The sequence below is a fragment of the Pinus tabuliformis genome, chromosome J, assembly GCF_031772625.1.
Source record: "Pinus tabuliformis cultivar Carrire ecotype Pingquan chromosome J, CPIR1, whole genome shotgun sequence".
Classification (NCBI taxonomy): Eukaryota; Viridiplantae; Streptophyta; class Pinopsida; order Pinales; family Pinaceae; genus Pinus; species Pinus tabuliformis.
The window spans coordinates 1,295,453,599-1,295,480,572 of NC_142295.1; the positions used below are offsets into that span (position 1 = coordinate 1,295,453,599).

At 40.4% G+C, this 26,974-nt stretch overlaps 1 protein-coding gene and 1 pseudogene across 2 annotated transcripts in view; both read right to left on the reverse strand.

Moving 5' to 3' along the window:
* The window catches only part of LOC149232033 (chlorophyll(ide) b reductase NOL, chloroplastic-like), a 444,638-nt gene extending 418,585 nt beyond the window's left edge, over window positions 1-26,053 (reverse strand). The window contains exon 1 of one of the 2 annotated variants that reach the window (XM_089379335.1): window positions 25,661-26,053. In XM_089379335.1, the coding sequence (XP_089235461.1) occupies window positions 25,661-25,961 (301 nt within the window). In that variant the 5' untranslated portion in view covers window positions 25,962-26,053. The remainder of the gene's footprint in view (window positions 1-25,660) is intronic. The other variant, XM_089379334.1, reaches the window with a different exon arrangement.
* On the reverse strand, window positions 11,312-12,303 carry LOC149232034 (uncharacterized; annotated as a pseudogene).
* Window positions 26,054-26,974: the final 921 nt, after the last annotated feature.

A 26,974-nucleotide genomic window follows, 5' to 3' on the forward strand; every position in this document is an offset into this window, starting at 1 on the left:
CCACTTGAAGTTGAAAATATGTATTGTACGGATACGATTGTACAGATTTTTTTCCAATTTTTTTTCAAAAACTTCTCTAGAATGACGTGCAGCTCACAACATTCAATGTTGTTCGTACTATACCTTCTATTGTCTTCTATGCCTTGATTTCCATGCCCAACTTTGCCCAGAAATCACTCCTTTAGCTTGCTGCAACAAATTTCTCCTTCAAAACTTTTATCCAGCTCTTAGCCTCCTTTCTCAATCTACTCATGAAGAATGAATGCAGTGTCTTTTTTCTTTTCCCCCTTTTGTTTCCCTAAATGACTTTTGGGCAACCCTAAGATCTAATGGCTCGGATTCATTTAGATCAAGGGATGAGAATAAATGTGCATTTAATTCTCACTTTCTATTTTTTAACTCACCCATTAAATAAAGTACCCACATTGTACTTTATGTCTAAAGTCACTTTTCATTTTATAATTTAACATTGACTTTACCACTTATAAAGTCACTTTCACTTTATAAAGTCACACTTAAAAAAGAATTATTTTGGACACTTTTCCCTAGGTAGAGACTAACCCATGGGAAACCACTTGTCCAAGGTACAGTAAAAATCAACCCTCCCTCTTACTGAGGAAAGTGTTTCTCAACACACCCATTTTGTCCCTGAAATGGACATACTTGCCTCTTGGCAAAGACTTCGTGAGAACATCAGCCACCTGCTCATTTGTTGATATATACTCCAGCTTCACTGCCCCCTTTTGAACATAGTCCCTGATGAAATGATATCTGATGTCAATGTGTTTTGACCTGTCATGAAACACTGGATTCTTCGTGAGTTTAATGCAACTCTGATTATCACAGTGAATAACCGTCGGTCTCAACTCCTGATCAAATAGGCCATACAACAACTTGCAAAGCCAAATGACCTCACAACTAGCCTGACTAGCAACCATATACTCAGCCTCAGAAGAGCTCAAAGCAACTGACTTTTGCTTTCGATTGAACCACGACACAACTGTCGAACCTAATCCGAAGCAACACCCTGAAGTGCTTTTCCTGTCAGAAGCACAGCCTGCCAAATTTGAATTTGTGTAACCTGCCAACCTCACTCCATCTCCCCGCCTATAGTCCAGACCATAATCAATAGTCCCCTGCGAGTAGCGAAGAATGTGCTCTGCAGCTACCCAGTGCACTTTCTGTTGATTTGGGGTAGCATCGGATGTGCTCTAGCCATGAAAATTGGTGGTGAGGCTAATTAGCACATGAGATCTCCAAGACCCAGAAATGGTTTGGACAGATTGTACACGGTTTGGGAGATATTAAAATAATTAATATTTTTAATAGAGTTCCTAAGTCTAAACTTAGGAAAAATAAAATATTAATGGGTATTACCATAAAACTGGGTTAGAAGGTTCCAAAAGTCATGGATCAAGCCAAATCTAATCTTAGCCGTTGATTAGAGATTTAATCTCGTCCGTTGATGGACCAACAAGAAAAGTATAAGAAGAGGCTTGAGAGTCAGTTGGAGAACACACTTAGGGAGACCAGTCAGTTCGATATCTGGAGCAAGGTTAGCTAAGAAATTCGAACTAGTGGTTTGGAGAGCAGCAGGAAGCAACGAATACGGAACAGAGAGTCGGGAACAACACCAGAAGATCAGCGCAGAGGTTGGAGAGGCAGACGCAGAGCCTCTCATGCAGACGTAAAAGCAACAGACTGTGCAGTCACTGGAGGGCCTGCGGGGGTGACGCAGAGAGGCCCAGTGCTAACGCAGAGAGGCAGGCACTGACATAGAGGGTCTGGGAGCTACGCAAATATCAGCGAGACTGACGCTGAGACTAGGAGAAGTGCTGGAGAATTTTCTCTCTGTTGGGTAAGCCAGTTTGGCACCCAGTTGTACTGAAGAATTGCTGAATAATAAAATCCTCCCTTGTTGCACCGATTTTCCCACATTGGGTTTTTCCAACGACTGTTGTCCAAAATATTTGTGTCAATGTGTTAATTCTTGTGCATGTGTTTGTCTCTGTATTATGGTGTGATATCTGCAGCAGAATTTATTTTAATGTTTACTGAAGGATTTTCATAAATAACTTATTGGGAAAATAAGTAGGTAAAATAAATCAGTTGTTGTAGTAATAGAATTTTCACACCTTCCTGGACTCAATCATGAACTGGCTAAGTGTGTTCACTGCAAAGCATATATCTGCCTAATGTTGACCAAATACATCAAGGACCCAATAAGCTGCCTATACAATGTGGGATTCACCAAACTAGAATCTAAAGCATGAAGCTTCTTCCAGTTGGTGATCATAGGTGTAGGCATGGGTCTACAGTCTGCCATGTGAAATCTTCTCAACACATCCACAGCAAACTACCCCTGCCCCAGAAAGATATGCCCCTCCTCCTGCCACACCTCAAGCCCCAAAAAGTAATGCATCAGACCAATGTCCTTCATCTCGAACTCCATTGCAAGATCCTCCTTGCAACCACTAATCAATCTCTCTGCCCCAGTAATGAACAAGTCACCAACATACAACACAAAAATGAATGGATCATCCCCTACAACAATGTAGTATAGGTTCGGATCTGCATCACTCTTTGTGAAACCCATCTGCTGCAAGTAAGTATCAATCCTCGAATACCAAGCTCTCGAAGCTTGCTTAAGTCCGTAGAGTGCTCGCCTAAACCGACATACATGGGTCTCTCGCCCAAGTACTTCAAAGCCCTGTGGCTGCTCAACATACACCTCCTCCTCTATAACTTCGTTCAGAAATGCGGTCTTCACATCCATCTGATGGATCTGCCAACCCATTTTTGCAGCAATAGAAATAAGGAATCGGATAGAAGTGTACCAAGCTACAAGAGCAAAGGTCTCATCATAATCAACTCCCTTTATCTGTGAGAACCCTTTAGCCACAAACCTCGCCTTGAACTTCTCAATGTTGCCATTCGCAGCATGCTTGATCTTGTAGAGCCACCTAGAAGTCACAACTGACTTGCCCTCAGGCCTAGGAACCACTTCCCAGACATTGTTCTTAATGATAGAGGCATACTCCTCCACCATAGCCTCTCTCCATACCTCCTGGCTGACAGCCTCCTCATAGCTAGTAGGCTCAGAGTCAACAATGCTGGTAGCCTTGGCTACATAACTACAAAACCGCTCAGGTGGAACACTCTCCCTGTTCACCCTCTTTGGAGGACCAACAGACTCTGCTTCCTTCATGGTGCCTTGAAGCCACTTGGGCCTCATCTTCCCTGAAGAAGCTTCCCCATAGGGAACATCATCCTCCGCCCCCCAGTTTGGTGAACCTGAAGGTCTGCCAACTGACCCTGGTGTGCTTGTACCAGCACCTGTCCTTGAAGAACCTGTACTGGCACCTATGCCTGTGTCAACTGAAGTGCCACGTGAACTCTGTACCAGTGGACTTCCTAAAGAAGTGCTCGGCGAACTCGCCACTGGTGCCCCAGATGTCACTGACACTGAAGTACCTCCTGTACCAGTCGATCCAGAACCTTGAGGTCCTGCTCCCTATACTTGACCTCCCTGCTGAGAAGAAGTCTGTGACTCTCTCTCATCATATTCCCGTGATCTTCGATAGGCCCTCTCCTCCTCGAACTTCACATCCCTCCCAATCACCACTCCCCATTTAGAAGGAATGAAGATCTGATAGGCCTTCGAAGTCTCGTTGTAACCCATAAAGATACCCTTCTCTGCCATGGGTTCCAGCTTCATCCTCTGCTCCTTGGGGATATAAAATATGTAAGACACCCAAAGATACAAAGATGTGCCACATTAGGCTTCTCTCCAGTGAAAGCCTCCTCCAGAGTCATATTCCCCAATACTCTGTGAGGACTCCTGTTCTGAAGATAAACAGCAGTATTGCAGGTCTCAGCCCACAAAAACAAAGGCAATCCCTGATCATGAATCATCGCTCTAGCAGCCACAACAATAGCTCTGTTCTTCCTTTCAGACACCCCATTTTGCTGGTGGTTGTAAGGAACCGTGAACTCTCTCCTAATGCCCTCCTATGCACAGAAGTCAGAAAACCCACCATCGGTGTACTCACCACCATTGTTTGACCTCAAGACCCGAATCTTCCTACCTGTCTACTTTTCCACAAGAGCTTTGAACTCTTTAAAGCGACTGAAGACCTCACCCTTGGTCTTTAGGAAATATATCCAAGTCCTCCTAGAGTAGTCATCACTGAATATAACATAATACTCATAACCATCCAAAGACACATGAGACATACAACCACTAACATCAGTATGAATCAAGTCTAGTATACCTGTAGATTTGTTGTCACTCGCTAGGAATGGTAACTTGGTGTACTTGCCCAAATCACACCCTCTGCAGACCTCATAATGCTCAACACTGAAATCAGGAACTCCAATAGTGATCTCCCTCAGTACTCTCAAAGCTCCATGATGCATATGTGCCATCCTCTGGTGCCATAACTCGCACAAGTCTCTACTGTTGGTGGTACTAGTGTGAGTGCTACCAGATGTGCTACTCACCAATGCTCCTGCCGACTGAAAAATAAACCTATATAGCTTCCCAGAGCAGACTCCAATCACTTTGGCTGAAGTGATGGAAGCTCCCATGGGATGCATCAATACTTGCCCTCCTGAGAAAGTGACGTCAAACCCCTTCTCCTCCATAGCAGACACTGAAATCAAGTTCTTCTTCATCCCCGGAACATACAAAACATCCATGACCTTCAAAGGAGGCAAAGACTCCCTCTCAAAGGTCACAGTCCCCACACCAACAGCTCTCACAATGCGGTCATCTCCTAGTACAATCTCAATATCAAGTGCCCTCTCTGCAAGCTCTGAAAAGAACTCTTGTGCACCTGTCATATGGCAGGAAGCCCCGCTGTCTATGTACCACACATCGGATGATGTACTCCTACTAGATGTAGAAGTAATAAATGCAAAGTCCTGGTCAAACTGTGAAGCAAACTGCTCCACCTCTGCTGAAGCTGCAGTACCCTTCTTCCCCTTGTTCTTCCTCTCAGGACATGTAGCAGCATAGTGTCCCATCTTCTGACATGCCCAACATTTGACTTTGGACATATCCATATCTTTCTTCTTCTTCTTCTCCTTTCCCTTAGCCCCATCTGATGAGGCCCCTTTCTTGGCCTTCCCTTTGTTCTTCCCCCTGGCTGTCAAGGCTACATCCTCCTCATCTTCTATCTTCACCCCACCACTGCCAGTCTTCCATATCTCATGCTGCACACAATCATCCCAGAATCTGTCCCAATTGGGAAGATTCTCCCTAGAGGTAATAGCATCTCCAAAGACCTCCCAAGACTTAGGAAGTCCCGCTACAACTATCCTGACTAACTTTGTGGGTGCAACTACCTCACCAATAGCAGTCAAATCATCACTTACCTGTTTGACCCTGCCAAGATAATGAACTACACTTTCAGCCTTTGTCATCCTAATGTTCTTCAATTGTTCTTTGAGTACCATCTTCCTACTCTCATTGGTACTCTGATAAAGAGTGGTTAGAGCTGTCCACATTTGATATGCATATGTGTTTCCTCTCACCTGAGGAACCACATGATCCTTCAAACTGTCCATCAAAATCCTTTTTGCCTTTGCATTATTTTTTGTGAATTCAGCAAGTTCATCTGCAACAGTAGGAGGTACAACCACTTGCCGCACTATGTCCCAAACTGCTACCTCCACAGACACTATCTGAATTATGTCCTTCCAAACAGCATAGTTGGATATCCCATCCAGTCTGTCCTCTATCCTTAAGAACATGGCCGTGACTGCTGTCCAAATTTACAAAACCAAAAAAATGGAGAAATGAACTTTCTAGCACACCTCGATGTCCCAAAAGTTCAGTCCGTGTGAAATTTCACCTTGATGTCCCAAAAGTTCAATCCGTGTGAAATTTCACCTTGTTGTCCCAAAATATCGGTTTGCTGTCCAAACCACTGTTTTCAAAACCGGCCGGCTCGGAACCAACTCGGCCAAGTTGGTTCGAGCCATGCCAAAAAATATTGACTCGGCCTTGGATTCGGTTCGGTCGGCTTGGTTAATACCGAGCCGGCCGAGTTGCTAGCCTTGGATTCGGTTCGGTCGGCCAGGTTAATACCGAGCCGGCCGAGTTGTCTAACAACTCGGCCAGCTCAGTATTAACCCGGCCGGCTCAGCCGAGCCAGCGTTAACTCAGTCGAGTTAGAAAAAGAGGCCCAGTCTACAGAATCCGGATGAATTGCTTGGAATAACTTAAGTATCATCAATCAAAAGATTCAATGTTCTTTCGAAAAATGAATTCAGTGTGACATTTTAACATGCAAACGAACTTTCTGATTATTGGCTATTTGAATCACAAATGATAGACCAGGAGCCTACAGAATCGGAAATTGAATCCCATAGAAAACTGAGTTTCACCTTGCAAAATGTATAGCTTCTAAAACACAATTCAGACATCAATATTTGCTAGCAAAAGTGTTAGTTACAATATTTGTTGCAGAAGTGTCAATTAACTAGCTGCATTTAGCACATCACCAAATCCCACTGACCTCACAAAGACCACGACCTTTCACATCTCCTCCTTTGAAAAGTATTGACACAAAGGTGTCAATTTTAAGCCTAAAGGAAATTTAGAGACAAACATAATTATAGTAATAGAAGAATCTCTCCGTTCGATGAAGTACAAATTAATATAATTATAAATCCAATAATTTGTTCATTTTCTCCTTCTTGTCACCACACCTTCTACAATAGTTGTTCTGATCCATGAAATATCATCAACAATGCCTAAGTTTTATAGAATAATGTGGCATCCACTCCTTTGATGCATCATGCAATAGGCACAGTTTATGTCCCATGCACAAAAATGTTTTTCTCTATGCATCCTCCTTTTCCTCCAAAACAGAATTCAAGGATTAACCGGACATCCAAAATAGAACATGGAGATTAAGGGTAAGTTAATAAAGCCACTTGAAGTGGATGAACAAACTGATACTGCTTAATAAATAAAAAAGCAATTTCATCCTTACTGTGCAAATTTTTGGATTCAATTTTTTGTGTTATAATAATCAGAATATCTTGCATCATTTGTTATGTGTTTTTGTTTTGATCTCAATTCTCTATATCATCATCATGTATGTATTAGACAGTGAACTGGGTGCCATTTTGATATAATGGATATATACATGAGCCTGCTTTGATCATATGTTGTCTTCTATCTATATTCTAATGTTGTGTGTTTGGAACAGTGTTGCGGGGGAGCGCCCCGCCCCCCTCGATCCCGCTCCCAATCTGCGCTCAGGGCGGGAGTGACTCGGGAGCAGGTCGGGAGCGCGCTCCCTAAAAAAAATTTCGCTCCCTGCCTTTTCGGGAGCGTTTTGCCTTTTTTACAAAATTTTTTTTAGTAATGTTTGAAATGCAATTTTTTTTTAAAGAAACAAATAATTTTTGAGTGGGGCAGCTTAATGATCAAGTCTAGGCCCTAGTATTGATATGCTATTCATGGTAATGTTAAATTCTTAAAGTAAAAGGATGAAAATGAAGATTAAGGAGAATGTCTCCTTAATCTTCATTTTCATCATTTTACTTAAATTTTTAACATTACCATGAAATGACTTAGGATGTTTGAGAGTGGTTCTGGCCTCATTGGATTTCATATGGAGAAAGTAGAATTTTAGATTTCATTCAAAATCCAGCAAACTTATCAGTTTTTCATGATTTCAAGATTGGGCGATTGCAATGCTTCCATTGAATTTTGTCATGTATTAGGGTATGGAACTCGTATTTAATCAAGAGCACCAATCCCTCTATGTACCTTGATGTTAGTGACATTGGTTGTCGAACTCCTCTATCGTGACCCTCCTAAAAATGTACGCATCACTCAAACAAAATCTTGACTTGACATGCTATGCTTTTTCTATCTTATGTTAATGCTTAGAGGGTGATATTAATGACAAAGATCCCTATATAAATATAGAGGTAATGACAAAGATACCTCTGGATATTAATGCTTAGAGGGTGATATTAATGACAAAGATCTTGATTTTCCAACAAGACTAAAAAATTAGACATTTCTCGTGGTGGCAAGAGGCCCAAGCATAAGAAATAGATAATAGATTTACTTCTCTTTTCTAGTTTCTAGTAGCTTTTATAACTATTGACTCTTTCATATTTATTATGATATTTTTTTAAACAATATATAACAATTTAAGTTTGAAGTTGGCAATTATAACTCATTAGTAATGAATTATGAATATGATGCTTCATGAAAGTTGAAAGTTGTTTCATTTCATTTCATTTTATAACATTTCATTTCATGTTAGATATTATTTGTTGTAATGGTTACACTTAGCTTACAAGTACAACTTTGGTGATCAATGATGATAAATGTTATATATTGAATTTTGAAAGCTTGAAACTTTAAGATTGATGAATCATGAGACTCAATATGTTGTATGTTACTATGTTACTAACTTGTGGACGTGGTTGATGAAGATTATAACTTCTAGATGATTGTTGTTATATGGTTCAATCTATGTTTTTTTATGTTTTTTATATCTAATTCATTATTCTACATGTTTTTGTTGACATATATGTATCAAAATATAAAAAATATATATATTATATAAAAAACACTCCGGGATTCGCTCCCAAACCGGGAGCTTCTGAAAATGTCGCTCCCACTCCCAAGTAACACTAGTTTGGAAATATGAATGAAAATCTTTAAAATTATGTTTTTTTATAATAAATAAATAAATAAATATATGTATATCTATATATATATATATATATATATATATATATATATATATATATATATATATATATATATATATATATATTTAATGTAGTTTTTACAACGACCGAGTCACTGAAATCGAGCCGGCCGAGTTGATACTAAGTCGGAGTCCGAGTCCGAGTCGACCCTCGGCCGAGTCGATGTCGGAGTCAGAGTTTAAAAACATTGGTCCAAACTGAGTTTGTTGTCCAAAAATTCAGTTTGTTGTCCAAACCACTGTTTGTTGTCCCAAACTACTGTCTGTTGTTCAAACTGCAATTTTCAGCCTGTAGCTCTGATACCATGTTGAAATTTGATGACTAAAAAAATTTTCCTGCAATCCCAACCCGGTTTTAATTTCACCTTATCACTCCCATTCAGTTAAATGCCCTTTCCCATAAACATACATTCAACATATAGAATTCTGGAAATGAAATTTTCAGATTAAAACACATGGGACTGTCAACACATGCTGAAAATAAATATGGACATAACTAGACCAGCAACACACATAAAAATACACACAGATTTTTGGTCAACTTAGACCCAGGCAAAACCCCTTCAATCTTCTCCGGGGAAAACCTGTTAGAGAGCTCTTCAAATTTATTTATCTTTCAAGTTCAGGAAAAATACATTTGCAGACAAAACAAAACAACAAAATACAACTTATCTCTTCAGCCCAAAACTCCTTGAAAACTGTGCCCACTTTGCCTTGATTTCTATGCCCACTTGAAGCTGAAAATATGTACTATATGGATACAACTATACAGACTCTGTACTAACTGTATGGATTTTTGTACCACTGTATGGACTCTATAGATATTTTTTTCAAAAAAAAAAATCTTCTCTCAAAAAGCGTGCAACTCACAGCATTCAATGTTGTTCATACTGTACCTTCTATTGTCTTCTATGTCTTGATTTCCATGCCCAACTTTGCCTAGAAATCACCCCTTCAGCTTGCTGCAACAAATTTCTCTTTCAGATCTTTTCTCCAGCTCTCAACCTCCTTTCTCCAATCTGCTCATGAAGAATGAATACAGTCTCTCTTTTCTTTTCCCCCTTTTGTTTCCCTAAATGACTTTTGGGCAACCCTAAGATCTAATGGCTCAGATTCATTTAGATCAAGGGATGAGAATAAATGTGCATTTAATTCTCACTTTCTATTTTTTAACTCACCCATTAAATAAAGTACCCACATTGTACTTTATGTCTAAAGTCACTTTTCACTTTATAATTTAACATTGACTTTACCACTTATAAAGTCACTTTCACTTTATAAATGTTGGACACCTAATCCTCTAAGGGTTGGTGTGGAAACTGAACAGCCAAAAGGAGTCCAAGAGACCACTTGGAATATAAATCCAAGGGTCACACCATGTACTATAAATGTATATCATTGGTTAATAATAAATGTACTCTCCTGTTTATCATTCATATTTTGTTGTTGCCCATGTGTGTGTTTAACATGGTATCAGAGCTGGCAATCTGCTGCCTTGCTCAAGTATGAGCCACTTGTTTATGTGAGCTTTTTCTATGGCCTTTATGTGCATGTCAGTCCTGCACCTCTACCCATAATCCTGAAATAGTAAAAATTGGCGTCCTAGGTCTGCAAATTCAAATGTTTTATATCAGCATGCGTTGCCAGTATTCTCCTATTTCATTGCTGCGCAGAGAAACGCTCCTTCACTCGGCATTATTTGTGGCCATTTCTGTCCTGCCATTCTAAATCTGCTCAGTCGTTTCACTTAGCCATTTCTCTGTAATAATTCTGGTCAGCTTGTCAGCGCTCATTGGGTCAGCTTGTCAGCGTTATTTGCTCCGACACCACAGGCACTAACTGTAGGTAAGTTTGCACGTTGAGCATTTACCAAAGAAAATGTATTGTGCATAAGGGGATTTCCCTGGCTTTGGTTCAATGGATTACAGCTTGAAATCAATGACCCAGAACTAGAGCTTCTGTTAGGCAAACTAAGAAAATGACCGATTTCCTGCTGCTGCAAGCTTTGAGAGGTAACAGAATTCATATCAGGCAAGTGTGCATTTGATATTATTTCTCTAGTATTTCCTTGAGCTTGCACTCTTGTTTCAGTCGCAACTCCGCCATTAGGAAGTGTGCAAGAGTTCAACTTATTAAGAATGGAAAGAAGATTGTTGCTTTTGTTCCCAACGATGGTTGTTTGAACTACATTGAAGAAAATGACAAGGTGTTGATCACCAGATCTGGGCGAAAGGGGTATGCCGTGGGAGATATTCCTGGGGCTAGGTTTAAAGTTGTTAAGGTATCCGGTGTATCCTTGTTAGCACTATTCAAGGAGAAAGAGGAGAAGGCGAAGAGGTTGAGTGGGAGTCGGGAGATTCCCTGATTGATTTCAGCCATCGGAGTTCCACCCAGAAGACCGAAGATCCTGAGAGAGAAACATCCATTGCTCCGTTGAATAGACTGCTTGCCATTACTCGAAGGTGCCACTATGCATTGTTTTTCAAAATAACCAGCATCTCCATCTTTGTCATGTCCATTGGGGAACGCAAACGCAAACACCGTTGAGAGTTCTGGGCACCTTAATTGCCGCGTATCTCTTCACATTCCCAATTAACTGGGTGCGGGTCTGGATTGACCTGTGAATTTTGACAAACTTTGCAACTCAATTTCTGAGTATAATTCCATGCACAGTCCTTTATACCACTAAATTTGGCAAGTGAGGGGTCATTTCTGCTGCTGTATATGCATTGTTCACCATTTTTGTCAATATCCGAAAATGAAGCACTGAGATAGGAGCAATCTTCTAGAGCAAGATAAACACCAACACTGTACAATGGACCATTATTATGTGTTCTACTATGGCTAAAACCATGAAGTATGATTGTTGCGGCACATTTGCTAGATGTGGATTGTCGCCTAATTGCAAGGGTCTGATTCATTGATGAAATGCATTTATTGTCCGTGTGTAGGATGCCAGCAAAGAAAGGGGAACACTATCTACTCCATTAAACACCTCCATATGATCTTTCTTATTTGTGGATGTAGTAGACTCATTATCTAGATTTAGCCTGTCAGAATCCAGGATTGAATGTGGATCATGCTCCACTCTGTTTAGCATTTGTGTACATTTAGTCTGGCCTCGAATGCTTTGGATAGCTACAATCAACAACTTATCTCCAACAATCATTCTGACATTCCTTATGATGGTTTCTTTGCCAATTTTTCCTACCCTGTACTGAGCATAGAGGTGTTCCAATGTATTCATATAAGCCAGAGGCAAAGACTTTCTTATGACCGAGAACAACCTTGGAAACGACATGCTGGCAGCACTAGGAATTCGCATTGATCCTTTTGCAGGTTCCTGCATCTTGCATTTTCTTCCTTCAACTGAAGCTGAAGAAGGGTGCATGTCATAAACAAAACCCTGGCGAGCAACTTCAACATCCTCCAAAGAGCTGCTAAAACTTTTGGGTACACCACAAATGCCTTGCTTTGCTTTCGATTCAGCCCAACATTCATGCATTTGATGGGGAATCTTAAAGCTCACAATGTACAGTGAAAGATTGTGCATGGTTCATTGGTATCTTTCTATGAAGACTATAATTTGGTATGGGTATGTTGGCTCGCATATATGATGCATGGTTGGTGCATGGCTGCTATTTAAATCATTGAAACATATAAAGTCAAATTACAATGTTATTTTGGAGATGATTGCAGAAATATATCAGATTTTTTTTACTATTTTGGGCCCAACTCCACCTCTATCTCTTGGGATTTATTTCTAGTTGAAATCCTTTGAGGTCTTCATTTTCGCTGAGACAATGGCCAGAACCAATAATTTTTTAGAGCTATTGAGCACATTAATGTTGTCTACTGCTAAAGACACGGTGAAGGTCAACAAAGACACTCTCTTTGACATCCAAACCTGTCTGCAAAATGCACAGAAAAACATTGAATTTTTACAGCTTGAATCTCAGCTACAGCAAGCAGAATTACAACAGTGGAGTCATCATTCTGAACCTGTTTCTGTTCAGAAGATTGAAACAGACTCCCATAAACAACAAGACAAAAATGTTATAGTTCATTCAGATTTAGTACCCAATGAAGCAGCAGTTGTACACAACAAGCATAGAACAGGTCTTGGATATGATAAGGAGATGTCCTTTCATATTCCAGACTACTCAAAGCCCATTCAGTTTCAGAGTGTTGGATTCCTTCATGACAATTCACCTCCAGCTGTTCCAGATTTTGCCCCTCTTCCACAGCAATAGATTGTGAAATGCCAACATTGTGACCGAGTTGGCCATATGAAAGATCATTGTTTTGATCTTCATCCATGTAAGCACTGTCATAAAACCAGTCATTCTTCAAACAGATGCTTCAGAAACAAACCTCCTGCAAGAACAAAGATTCATCTTGGATGGATCGCTTCTTGGCAATGGGCATCAACAGCCAAGAAGATATTTCAGTCATATGTCCGAACTTGTTCTAGAGTATTGAACAATCTTGCAGTTGAGTTTTCTCCATCATCTCACCTTGTATCTAACAGGGGGGGAATGATGGTCATCTACAAGCTTCAAAGTCACATCAAGCGAGCCTGAGCCACAACCTGCCATACCAAATTCAAAGTTGTAGCCAGAGACAAAGATGCCCCTGAGCATGCCTTCAGTCAGTGATACCTCTTCAAAGAATTGGGGACACTTCCTCTAGCAGAAGACTTCAACTTCTTGCCAGTTTTGGAAGAGTTCCAGGAATTGCATTAAGCATTCCAGAGTTGTTGGTCATCCTTAAACCATCACAGGTTGAGACTTCCCTTTTCAGGTTGAGGTTCTCCCTTTTATGCGGGGTGAGACCTCCCTTTCATGGTTGAATGTTTCCCTCTTCAAAACATCAGGAGCACTTCCTCTAGCAGAAGACTTGAGCTTCATGCCAGACTTGGAAGAGTTCCAGGAATTGCACTAAGCGTTCCAGTGTTGGTGGTCATCCTTAAACCACCTCCCTTTATACCAACATTTCAGAAAGCACATTCAACCTAGTGCTACCATGCATTTTTGCACATTTTGTATTACAGCTCTCTTCTTGGACTCATACATAACCCTTCGGATTAAGGGGGGGAATGTTGGACACCTAATCCTCTAAGGGTTGGTGTGGAAGTTGAACAGCCAAAGGAGTCCAAGAAACCACTTGGAATATGAATCCAAGGGTCACACCATGTACTATAAATGTATATCATTTGTTAATAATAAATGTACTCTCCTGTTTATCATTCATATTCTGTTGCTACCCATGTGTGTGTTTAACAATAAAGTCACACTTAAGAAAAGAATTATTTTGGACACTTTTCCCTAGGTAGAGACTAACCCATGGGAAACCACTTGTCGAAGGTACATTAAAAATCAACACTTGCTTCAACCCATAAAGGGCTTTCTTCAACCTGCATACATGTGTCTAACGATCTTGAACTTCGAACCCCTCGGGTTGTTTTACATAGACTTCCTCCTTAATTGAACCATGCAAGAAGGCGGTTTTGACATCCATCTGGTGTAGGTTCCATCCTTGCGAGGCAGCAAAGGCTATAATCGAACAGATGGTGGTATATCGGGCAACTGGTGCAAATATCTCATCGTAGTCCACACCTTCCTTTTGAGAGAAGCCTCGAGCAACAAACCTGACCTTGAACTTTTCAACACTTCCATCAGCTCCATGCTTGATCTTGTAGAGCCATTTCGAGGTGACAACGGATTTGTCCTTAGGTCTAGGGACCACATCCCAGTCATCATTTTTCATAATCGACTCATACCAATGTTGCACGAAGCGGGGACGAAACGGGGACGTTTTTTGGAAGCAGGGACGCGGAAGCGTCATTTTCCAAAAATCTAGGAAGCGAAGCGTCTGCTATATATATATATTTATATTTTTTTGCATTTATACTCAAAACAAACATCCCAAATACCAAATTAGTTGTAGAAGACATGAAAACATGCATATTTTTGCATAAATCAAGATAGATATAGCATCCATTGTACATTAATGATTAATTATTCGAGCATCAACCATCTAGAATCTAGATTCTTCTCCTCTTGTCTAGCCTTTGCCTCTACCTCGATTGTCTAGGGATATTAGTCAACATTACCCAATTTTGATCAAACTACCTAATTCAAGACTTAAAATATGGTAGAAAAAGCTTAACATGCTTGATCGATGATTTTGACTTGATTGAAAGGTAATTTTTTGCTAAGGGCGTGACAAAGGAGTTCAACAATTAACACCACCAACACTAGGGTACATATAGGGCTTGGTGCTCTTGATTAAATGCTAATCACATACCTTCATACTTGATATAATCTAATGAAATGCCACAATCCCATTGACCCTGAATTCCTGAAAACTGTTAAGTCTACTAAATTTTGAACAGAATATGAAATTCTATTTTCTCCATATGAAGTCCAATGAGGCTGGAACCACTCTCAAACATCCTGAGTCATTTCATGGTAATGTTAAAAATTTAAGTAAAAGGATGAAAATGAAAAATAAAGGAGAATGTCACTTTTACTTTAAGAATTTAACATTACCATGAGGGATGAATGGGGGCTTTATTCCCTTCATTCCTCAACCCTAACCCAAGGTGGACCCACCCCCAACAAGCAAACTCACCAAAAAATAAAATAAAAATAAATAAATAAAAACTGATTTTTTTAGGCCGCGCGGCGCACTTTTCCGAAGCACGTACGGAATCGTACGGGAACCGTACGATTCGGCCTCCGAAGCGCGTACGAAATCGTACAAGAACCGTACGATTCGGCCTCCGAAGCGCCGTATGAAACGCGCTTCGGAGATTCTGAAACACGTTTCGGAAGGACACGCTTCCGGAATTTCCAAGAAGCGTCATTATCAGTCCGAAACGCATTTCGAAATTTCGGAACCACGTTTCGGGAGGCACTTCTTGGACGCATCCGTACGGATCGCATTTCGGGGGTTAGATCCGGGGGGTGGGGACGTTTCCTGCAACATTGACTCATACTCTTCATTCATATCATCCTTACAAACTTGGTGCTTCACAGCTTCTTCGAATGTGCAAGGCTCAGTTTGAACAGTGGTGCTCATGGCGGTTAAGTACCCTTGGTACCTATTCGGATTCTTACTTTCATGAAATGTCCCCTTGGTGCAACATGTTTCTCGGCATCTTTGAGAGTTTCCCTAAGCCATGAGGGTCTCCTCTTTGAGGAGGAGGGCTCATGAGGAGGTGGATCAATGGGATCCATTGGTCCTTCAACATCGAGCATCGACTCATCTTGCGGTTCTCCTTGCTTTCCTGTATCTGCTTCTTTGTCCTTCCTTGGAATAGGAATGTTACTAATCTTCCCAAGGGCAGCATCTTCATCAAAGGTGACATCATGACTTATCTCCACTTCTCTTTGACCAGGCACATAGATTCTATATGCCTTAAAAGTTTCACTGTAGGCCAAATGCATCCAATTTGCTTCTCTTTTCTTTCGGCACATGAAAATATACGGGGCTACCAAAAATTCTAAAATGAGAAACATCAAGTTTCTTACCGGTGAAAACTTCTTCGGGAGTTTTGGAGTCCAACACTTGATGAGGGCATCTATCTTGAACGTACACAGCGGTGTTGGGAGCTTCATCCCACAAGAACTTCAGAAGGCTTTGATCATGAAGCATGGCACGAGTGGCTTCTATAATAAAACGATTCTTCCTTTCAACAACACCATTTTGCTCAGGAGTATATGCAGTAGTAGTCTCCATCTTAATGTTAGCTTCTCTACAATAGTCATTGAACTCATTTGATTCATATTCGATTCCATTATCGGTCCTCAATATTTTGATCTTCTTCCCGGTTTGATTTTCGACCAAGGCTTTGAAAGAACGAAACCATGAGAATACTTCGTCCTTCTTCTTCAAGAAATATATCCAAGTTTTGCGAGAGAAATCATCCACAAAGATAGCATAATATAAATATCCTCCCAAAGATGTCACGGGCATCATGCCAGATAGATCAGAATGAACCAATTGCAAAATTTCGATAGTCTTGCTGTCACTTGAGGGAAATGGTCCCGTTGTATGTTTTCCTTCGGCACATCCCTGACAAACACCTTCATGTTCTACTTTAAATTCGGGCATACCTGTCACCATCTTCCTTACATCGGGTAGAGCCTTATAATGTAGATGAGCAAACCTCCAGTGCCATAATTTGGATTAAAGTGATGCATCGCAAGACATAGCTCCCAATGGACTTCCTCCAACTTGATATAGGCTATCAACCTTGAATCCAAGAGTAAATGTTTCTTTGAAATTTCTATTCCAAACACGTACCTTTCCATCAATGAATGCCACCTTGAATCCTTTGTCCTCCATCGTCGAGATAGATACCAGGTTCTTCTTTAGATCAGGTACATATAGAACTTCTTGTAGATGAATGGTGTTACCTTGATTCAATTGAAAAGAAACATTTCCAACTCCCTTCACGGGATAGGTGGCATTGTCCCCAAGAATGATTTCCAAATTTGTATCATTTTCTTTCAAATTTGAAAGAGCTTCCCTAGACCCAGTGAAGTGCCTTGAAGCACCACTATCAATTAACCAATTTCCTAAGGTATCCGGAGGAGAGGCAGTGGAGAGGGAAAATATAAGATAAAATTATTTTTGTTTGTTATCTACAACATTAGATTCATCATACCTGGAGTTTCTTGATATTTTGAGAGGTCGACCATTTCCATGTTGAGTAGCGGGAGCATTCCTTTTTCCTTTGTTGTTGAATCTGCCATTCCTTTGATTATTGTTGCCCCTGAAATTGTTGTGGTTGTGGTTGTCATCATCATGAGGTGTATTCCTTCTATTAGGACACTCCCTAGCATAGTGGCCAAACCTATTACCAATGAAGCATCTTCCCTTCCTTCCATCTTTGGATCTCGGTCTTCCTTGACATTGTTTCTTTGAACCTGCATTATTCTTCTTTTTAGCATGAGCAAAGAATGCAATAGGTTCATTCCTGTTTGAAGGCATGTCTCTCTCCATCATCCTTGTCTCTTCTTGAGTGCATCTAGTCAACAATTCATCAAAACCTAGAATCCTGTCATTGTTGAGGATAGTAGTGTTGAACACATGCCATTCACGAGGGAGTCCTCCAAGGGCAATGAGAGTGAGCTCCCTATCAGCAATAACTTCTCCAATTGAAAGAAGATCATTTTTTATCTCGGTAATCCTCATGAAGTAGGATTGGATATCTTCACCTCTTCCCTTCTTTATGTCCTTCAACTTGTTCTTGAGGAAGAGAACTTGGTTTGCATTGCTAACTTTGAACATGCCAACCAATCTGTCATACATCTCCTTGGATGTGTTCAAATTAGAGATGTATGCAACCAAATGCTTGTTAATAGAATCCCTGATGATCTTCTTAGCTTTGACTTCACCTTTCTTGTACTTTGTCTTAGCGGCAGCCAGTGCATTTGAAGGAGGTTCAGTGATCTTTCCCTGCACATAATCCATAACATCCTGCTCTTCCAAAGTCAAATCAAGAGACATATTCCATGCATGATAGTCAAACTTATCATTGAGCTTGTCATCGGGCTTGAAGTAAGACGTGGAGGCCATTGTATCTTGTCCTTGTCCAACATATCTCAGTGATTGCTCTTCTGAGTGATTGCTCTTTTCACGTCTTCACCTCAGTTCTGATACCATGTTAATTTTAGATAACAATGGTATGTTTTATGCTTAAGAGCAATTTACTTCAATGTTTCTTATTAACCCAATATCATTTTCCAGATTAACAATCACATTAACATGACGGTAAATGCAGATAGAACATAAATAAAAAGCAAAAGACAAGCCAAGACAAGAGGACACAATATTTGGCGGATGCTAGGGAAAAACCCCAATGTGGGGAAACCCTTTGATCAAGTCTTCTTATTATTCTTCAAAAGTTCAATATAGAGAGAGAGTACAATATACAAAATTCACTTGATCAAATACAGCCAAACCTGTCTAGTCAAACTGCAATCAACAAGATGCCCTAACCAGAAAGTCAACATTGGTCAACTTAGCAGAAATCTTCCTCCAAATCAGCTCAGTCAAACCCAGTCAACTCAACCTCCAAAGATAGACCAAATCAGCCCAAAATAGTCCCGAAAAATCTGGTCAAACTTGGTCAATGCATAGTCAACTTCTGCGGTCAACGTTGGTCAAACAACTGCAAACACCTCGATTTTTGTGCCAAGAGCTGCGGCCTAAGAAAAACGAATTTCCTACCTGAAAAATGCAGTCAAAAGATGAAGTTTGACCCTCGGTCAACGCTGGTCAACGTCCCTGTAATAGCCCAAAAACAGATCTGAAATTTTGGCCTACAATTTTAGTCAACCCAGGTCAACGCATAGAGAAGAAGGCTGCTCCTGCTTGTTGTACGAACCAATGAGGAGAGGAGAGAGAAAGATGAGTGATTGATGTGTGTCCAAATGAGGAAAATGACTCCTCTATATATACACAACGTTGAGGGTGAAGAGACGTGACTTTTGGGCTTCTAAGCCTACATTAGTTTGCTGGTCGACCTTGACAATTTGTCCATAAACGAAATAAATTCATAATTCCATTTGTACATGTCAGAATGAGATGATCTTTAGATCAGTCCTACACCTCTCGGAAAGAGGAATCCAATAAAAATATCCGTTGCATCATATGAGTTGTCGAAAGTGGAGTTTGGCCCTAGTTGCCAAATTTAATAGAAGGACATCGAACGGATGCATTATTTTCTTGGGATGGAGGTGTGGTAGGAGCAGTGTTGCGGGGGAGCGCCCCCCCCCCCCCCCCTTCGAACCCGCTCCCGAAGCGCGCTCCCAAAATCGCTCCCGGACGGGAGCGATTTTCGGGAGTGCGCTCCCGTAAAAAAATTTACGCTCCCTGGTCTGTTAGGGAGCGACTCAGGGAGCGATCGCTCCCGCGCTCCCGGAGCGTTTTTTAATGCCCGGGAGCGATCAGGGAGCGATCGCTCCCGGGCATTAAAAAACGCTCCGGGAGCGAATCGGGCCGGGCCGGGAGCGGTTCGGCGGAAAAAAAATCCGCCGGACCCGAAAAAAATAAAAAATTTTGAAAATTTTTTTTGTTTTATAAGGCCAATGGGCCAAAAAAACTTTCATTATCACTTCATTGAGCAAGTTGGAGCTGGAGCAAGAGCATTGGAGCGAAGAGCAAGTGCTGAGGAGCGAGGAGCAACTGCCAAGGAGCGAGGAGCAAGCCTGCAGAGGTAAGTAACTTAGTAATCTAGTTAGTTTAGCTGGTTAGGTAGTTAATTTAGTTGTTTGAGTTTAACTGTTTAAAAATCATGTATTTAAATTAAATTAATAAATTAAATGAATTAATCCCAATAAACTAAATTAATTTGCAGATTCAAGACTCAAAACCCTACAAACATCAAACACCATGGACCTGGGGATATTTATTGGCATTTTCCTCTTCCTGGTCCCTTTTATGGTTATTATGGTGGTGGAGAGTAGGAAACGGAGGGGGCCTCAAACTGAAGAGGTGGATGAAGAAGCCGGAGGAAGTCAAATGGGTGAAAACCCCAGTGAGGAGGAGGTGGAGGAGGGTGAACATGACCCTCAAAAAACTAAACAAGACCAAAATCCATTGTGGAAATATGTTCACAGGGCTGAAACAGGGAGAGGGGGTGGAACCACTAAATTTCATTGCCCCCATTGCAACACTGATTACACAGACTCATACACCCGTGCTAGAAGACACCTCTGCGGGAAAAGGCCATGGGATGGAGAGAAACAAATAGGAATCAAAACTTGTGCAGCGGTGTCAACAGCAGATAGAGCCAAATACATAAAGGAAGAGGAGGACGCCCAATACAGAACAAAAAGATCAAGGGGTTTCTTTGAACCAAGCTCACAATCACAAAGAACTCCTTCAGCATCCTCCCAAGGCAGTGGATATGGACATGGAGGCACAGGGTCATCATCTTTAAGGCGTAGAACCATATCAGATTTCCTTGATGAGGGGTGTAGGAATGATGTGGATTCAAAAGTTTACAGGTTCCTCTATGCATGTGGGATACCATTCAATGTTCTACGCTCACCTTATTGGCACGAAATGGTTTCTGCCATAAATGATGCCCCTAAAGGATACAAGAGCCCTGGGTATGACAAGGCAAGAACTGTTGGCCTTGATCATGAAAAAGCAAAAATATCACATTCTTTGAATAAAATGACAAGTTCTTGGACTGACAATGGGGTGTCCATTGTATCTGATGGATGGACAAATGTAAAAGGCAAGCCATTGATAAGTGTTCTTGCTGTGTCTATTAGTGGTCCCATCTTTCTAGCTGCACATGATTACTCAGACAAGTTCAAGACCGCTATCAACATTGCAGAAGCATTACTTGAAACAATTGAGCGTATTGGCCCATACAATGTCATCCAAGTCATCACTGATAATGCTCCTAATTGTAAGGCAGCGGGAGCAATTATTGAGGATAAATACCCGAACATATTTTGGTCTGGATGTTTGGTTCACACATTGAACCTTCTGTTGCATGATATTGTCAAAAACAAAAATGAACAATACCAATGGACTGGTGATTTGTACAAGAAAGGAAAACAAATGATAAAATTTATTACAAATCATAGCAATACCCATGGCCTTTTCCACAGTCACTCGAGATTGGAGTTGTTGAAGATTGCGAGGACTAGATTTGGTAGCTATTACCTCACCTTCAGGCGCCTTTTGAAGGTAAGAGAGGCATTAGCTAGCATGGTATCAAGTCCACATTGGCAGGTGTTAAAGGAAAGGGCTACAAATGTAGCTGACATGGCAGGTTTTGAAACGGTGGAGGAGGCCGCTCTTGATGGGCAGTTTTGGACAACTGTGAGGCAGGTATTGGATTTCACCAAGCCAATTTATCACATGATTCGGTTTGCAGATACAGACAAACCAGTGATTGGCGAGGTGTATGAGCAAATGGATACCATGTTGGGGGAAATAAAAGACATTGTTCATAATAAAGATCCCAACTTGTACAAACTGATTCATGATTGTGTGTGTGAACGGTGGAATAGGCTTAACCTTCCACTACATTGCTTGGCGTATATCCTTACGCCAAAATACTACTCTACATCTTGGTTGGGCCAACCTGCAGCAGGGGGTGGGGTTAGGACCAAACCCCATTTAGATCAAGAGGTAACTAAAGGATATCTGGAAGCATTAGAAAAGTTGGTGCCTGACAGGGAGGAATGTGCAGCTGTGCGCCTTGAAATAGGCAGATACTTCAGTGGCACTGGTTTGTATGGTAACTTCCATGCAATGGACGACAAAGATAAATTTGATTCTCTCACATGGTGGGAAACATATGGCGGCCACGGACTTTTGCCAAAATTGGCAAAAAAAGTTCTTTCACAGGTTGTAAATTCTTCTTCTGCGGAGAGGTGTTGGAGCACCTACAGTTATATACATAATGTGTAAAGAAACAGACTCAACGAAAACAGAGCAGAAAGCTTGGTTTATGTGCACTACAACTTGAGGTTGTTGAGCCATTACTGTGATCGGGCTAATGAAGATCCCACATATAAAATTTGGGACAATCACCCTGAGGACGACAATTTGGAGGATGGCATTGTACATATTGAAGAACTAGAAGAGGAGCTTGTACGGGATGAAAATGAAGCAGCTGTAGCAGCGATGCCACCTCCACCTCCACCATCCAGTAGCAGTGCTCAAGGCCCGAGTCTTGTTCCATTGTTGTCGCCACCTCCATTCGACACCCTCGCGTGGAGGTTCTAGTTCTGGTCGTCGGTCTGTGCGGGAGACTCCTAGAAGACCACCACGACCTGCTTATACTCCTGGAGACTCTCGTGGCAAGGGCCACTTGTAGATTTACAGTTTACTTGTCTTTTTTAGTTTCTATTAGACTTTAGTTTTCATAACTGTTGAGTTTTGAGTCCTTGACTCTTGACTCTTGACTCTTTCATATCATTATGACATTATGATATTTTTTGTAAACATTATATCACTGTGACAATGAAAATTTGAAGTTTGAAGTTGGGCCTTGGCAATTATAACTCATTGGTAATGATTGTGAATTATGAATATGATGCTTTGTGAAAGACTAAAGTTGTTTCATTTCATCTCATTATTCATGTTTCATTTTATAAATTTTTAACATTTCATATCATGTTAACAGTTAGAAGTTAGGACTTAGAAATATCTTCGATATTACTTCTTGTAATGGTTAAACTTGGCTTACAAGTACAACTTTGGTGATCAATGATGATAAATGTTATTGAATTTTCAATTCTGAAAGCTTGAAGTTGAAACTTTAATATTGAATTTGATGAATCATGATTTATAAGACTCAATATGTTGCAGTTGTAATATGTATTTTACTAACTTGTGGACATGGTTGATGACGATTATAATTTCTAGATGATTGATGTGATATGGTTCAATGATCAATTTATGTTTTTTTATGTTTTTTATGTCTATTTCATCATTCTACATGTTTTTGTTGACATATATGTATCAAAAATTAAAAAATATAAAAAATATATATATTTTTAAAAAATCGCTCCCGGATTCGCTCCCAAACCAGGAGCTTCTGAAAATGGTCGCTCCCGCTCCCGCTTCCGCTCCCCGCTCCCGCTCCCGCTCCCAAGTAACATTGGGTAGGAGGATGGCATATCTTTCTGGGACAGGGAAAATATGCAACTGATATTCTGAGGAGATTCAGGATGGAGGGTTTCAGGCCTATGGCTACACCAATGATTAAGAACTTGAAGAATTTAATGAAGAATTGTGATTGGGAAGACACTAAAGATCAATCTTAAGAGTCATCTGAAGAACTATGACTAGGATGAATCTGAATAGTCATCTGAAGATGTCATGGATGGTGTAGGGATGGAAGAACTAGAAGACCGAATTTAAACGAGTAGATATGAACATGAGGGCTCATCCAATTAGCATCACTATACCCATGGGATGGTCGTTCTAAAGTAATTGCCCTTGAGGGGGAAACAAGTTGTTGGAAATATTGTTGTCATTGATATCAAAGACAAGGGAAAACTACATATGTCCAATATAAAGATTGCAAGATGGAGATGGTTGGAAATGTTGTTTTTGGGGTTTTAATGCCCAGTTTGGACACCCTATCTTTGAAGGTCTTTTTACTCTAAAGACCTAGCTCAAATGGGAGCATACAATATATCATTGAAAATATTATTATGAGACCTTTCCAATGGTATATACCAATTCCTCTAACTCCACAGAAATGAGAAGATATAAAAGATTATGTCAATTCAGCCCAACCAGAAAGTACAGGTCAGCCTAACCAGTTTTACGAGTTGGCCCCATAAGTGAATGCAAAAACACTATAAATAAAGGATTGATGAGTGCATTTGAAGATCATCCAAGCAAGAAATTTGAGGTGTGCAAGAGAAGCTAGGAAATTCTCTTGAGGTTTTAATTTTAAAGACCGTGAAATTCTGAGGAGATGGGGATGAGATCTTCATGTACATGTGGTAAAAATTTCAGACTTTGGTTCGCTATACTTTTGGAGATATGTTTTAAGGACGTTAGGGTTTGTGAATGCTCCTGAAATCTGCTTCAAACAAACTTTGGTTTGCTACACTTTTGGAGATATGCTCTAAGGAAGTTAGGGTTCCCGAATGCTCCTAAAATTTGCTTCAAACAAACTTTCGTTTGCTATAATTTCAAAGATATGCCTATGGAAGTTAAGGTTTCTAAATAGTCCTAAACTTAGTTTCAAATAGGTCAGCTTGGAATTTTTGTTGTAACTTCTTTTCGAGGACTTCTCTCACTGTGAAATTTTCAAATTTTCGAGGAGACATTTGGAAGTGCCTCAAGTGAAAAATTCAAAATCAGATTTACAAAATTGGATACGTGGCATGTTGTACAAGTTCGTTCTTGGAAAGAGGCCAAAAGTAACAAGTTTTGGGAGAAGTGGACCTGGCGAAGGCAGAAACAACAAGCACACCTGGTAAAGGCAGAAGTAGCTAGCAGACCTAGTGAAGGAAAAACTAGCTAGCAAATTCAATGAAGTAGGTTGAGGCCTACGAATATTTGCAGTAGTGGTGATTGGTGTCTCCAATAGGTTGGTGCTTACAAATATTTGCAACAGTGGGGATTGGTGTCTGCAATAGGTTGGTGCCTACAGATATTTGCAGCAATAGGGAAGGGGTCCCCAATAGGTTGGTGCCTACAAAGAATCATAAAAAAAGGTTTTGTAGTTTTCTCCCAAAAGGGTTTCCACATAAATTTTGTGTTCCATGTTCTACAACTAATATATCTCATACATGATTTTTTTCTTGTGGTTCGTAAATGTTTAAATAAGTAAAAATTGTATGATATTGATTCACCCCACCCTCTAAGTTTGTGCTCGACAAAAGCTTCACACCAAAAAAAACCAAGAACACCAAAACTTGATTGCACCAAAATAAACAAGGTGCATGTGCCCATGCAACGATGCAATGAATACGGACATTGATCCAAACCCAACTAGACCCATGTTTGATATGCAACTCGAGGTTGAGGCTTGGAATTGCATATCTCGAGTTCAAAAAATTGGCCTAAGTATCAGACACCAAAATTCGAGATGTGCAGCCTCTAGCTTCGTAACCTCCAGTTGAATCAAACACGGATTTATGTCGGTATTGCCTCGCAAATATACTTTAGCAATGAAGCATGTACTGAGAATAAAATTTCAGCAAATTAATTTTCAAATAAAACAACATTTCCTAACCTCTGAAAAGGAGATTTGGACAAACATTATGTGCTCATAACTCGGGCAGATATCGCAATAAATTTCAGGTTAATGCTAAATTCACTAAAAGGTGGCCAAATGCCCTTAAAACATTCTAGGAAGCAAATTTTAGATTATATACTCAGGCATGGTTATCCATTCGAACCTTTTGAGGAGCCTGTGATAAGTACATTGAAAGGAGGCTTCATCACCTCGTCTGAATCACCCGCAGCTCTTACTCTATTAACGGAATAACGCCGTTCGCTCTGCCGTTTTAACACCGGTAGGCGGTTCGATCCCCGCTTCATGAAATAATGCAGTGAAGGTCTGCCCCATGGAGGGCAGTAATGACGGGAGAAGTTGTAGTTAATCATGTATGGATAATTGCAATTTTGCTGAGAAATTGAACTGTAGAAGTGGATTGGGAGTAGCGTCTGTGCAGGTGGTGCAGAACGGCAGCTTGCCATAAGTTTCAAGTCTTGCAGCGAGGATAAGAGGCTCACACCCGCCCGTTGGATGGTAGCTCGGGGATCTAGGTGACCGAGTTCAAAGATGGATCCGTTTTGACCTTGGGTTTGATTCCCTGCGTTGGGTTGGGTTTACGCTACCAAAAGGGGTCGCGATTAAGGATTTATTTTTATTTTTACTTTTTAATTAATCATGTTGGTGGGTTTATTTTTATTTTTATTTTTATTTATGTTGGAGTGATTGGAAGATTTATTTTTATTTTTTATTTATGTTGCATGGGTTGGAGGATTTATATTTATTAATTATGGTGCATTGGTAATATGTTGGAGTAGTTTGGGCAAGCCCTCAGATCAAATTTTTGGACTGCCATGAGTATATCCACTAACCTATAAGCCATATATAATATAACTTTGTCTACTCATTAAGCGTTATCGCAACGGGCCAAACATGTCTCTTGAAATTGGACCTAGGTAGATGGGAAAACAAATTGTGTTCTCAACCACTCGAGCTATTATCCCAAGTGGTGTTAACTATTTTTATTGTTTAAAATATTATAGGTAAAGGGGTTGATACTTTGGCATCTTTACTTTAAAGATATGGTACTATTTACATTAAAGATATGTACTATTTACATCGTAATATTTTTTATTTACAATTGGTTATTGATTTATCATAATTTGGACACAAAAAACTATTTTAGATTCTTAATAGGTTCAAAATTAGTGGGGCCAGAGTCTCTATATTTAACGTGTTGTGATGAGGTTCAAGAGGTAGGCATCCCCTTGAGTGGGAGCTCCAAATGATCATTCATGAGATGTGTCTCTAGGATGTCTTAGCATTTGCCAAGTCACAAGTTCCCGTTAGTATTGGCTTGCAGGCTATTGGTATTGTTACCCACCAAAATGGGTAACCCCATAAGAGAAAACTTCTCTCCTACATTGAACAGCTAGGCGGACAGCCGATAGCCCCTATATTCATTATTCAATGATGATATGCCATGTGCCCACCATTT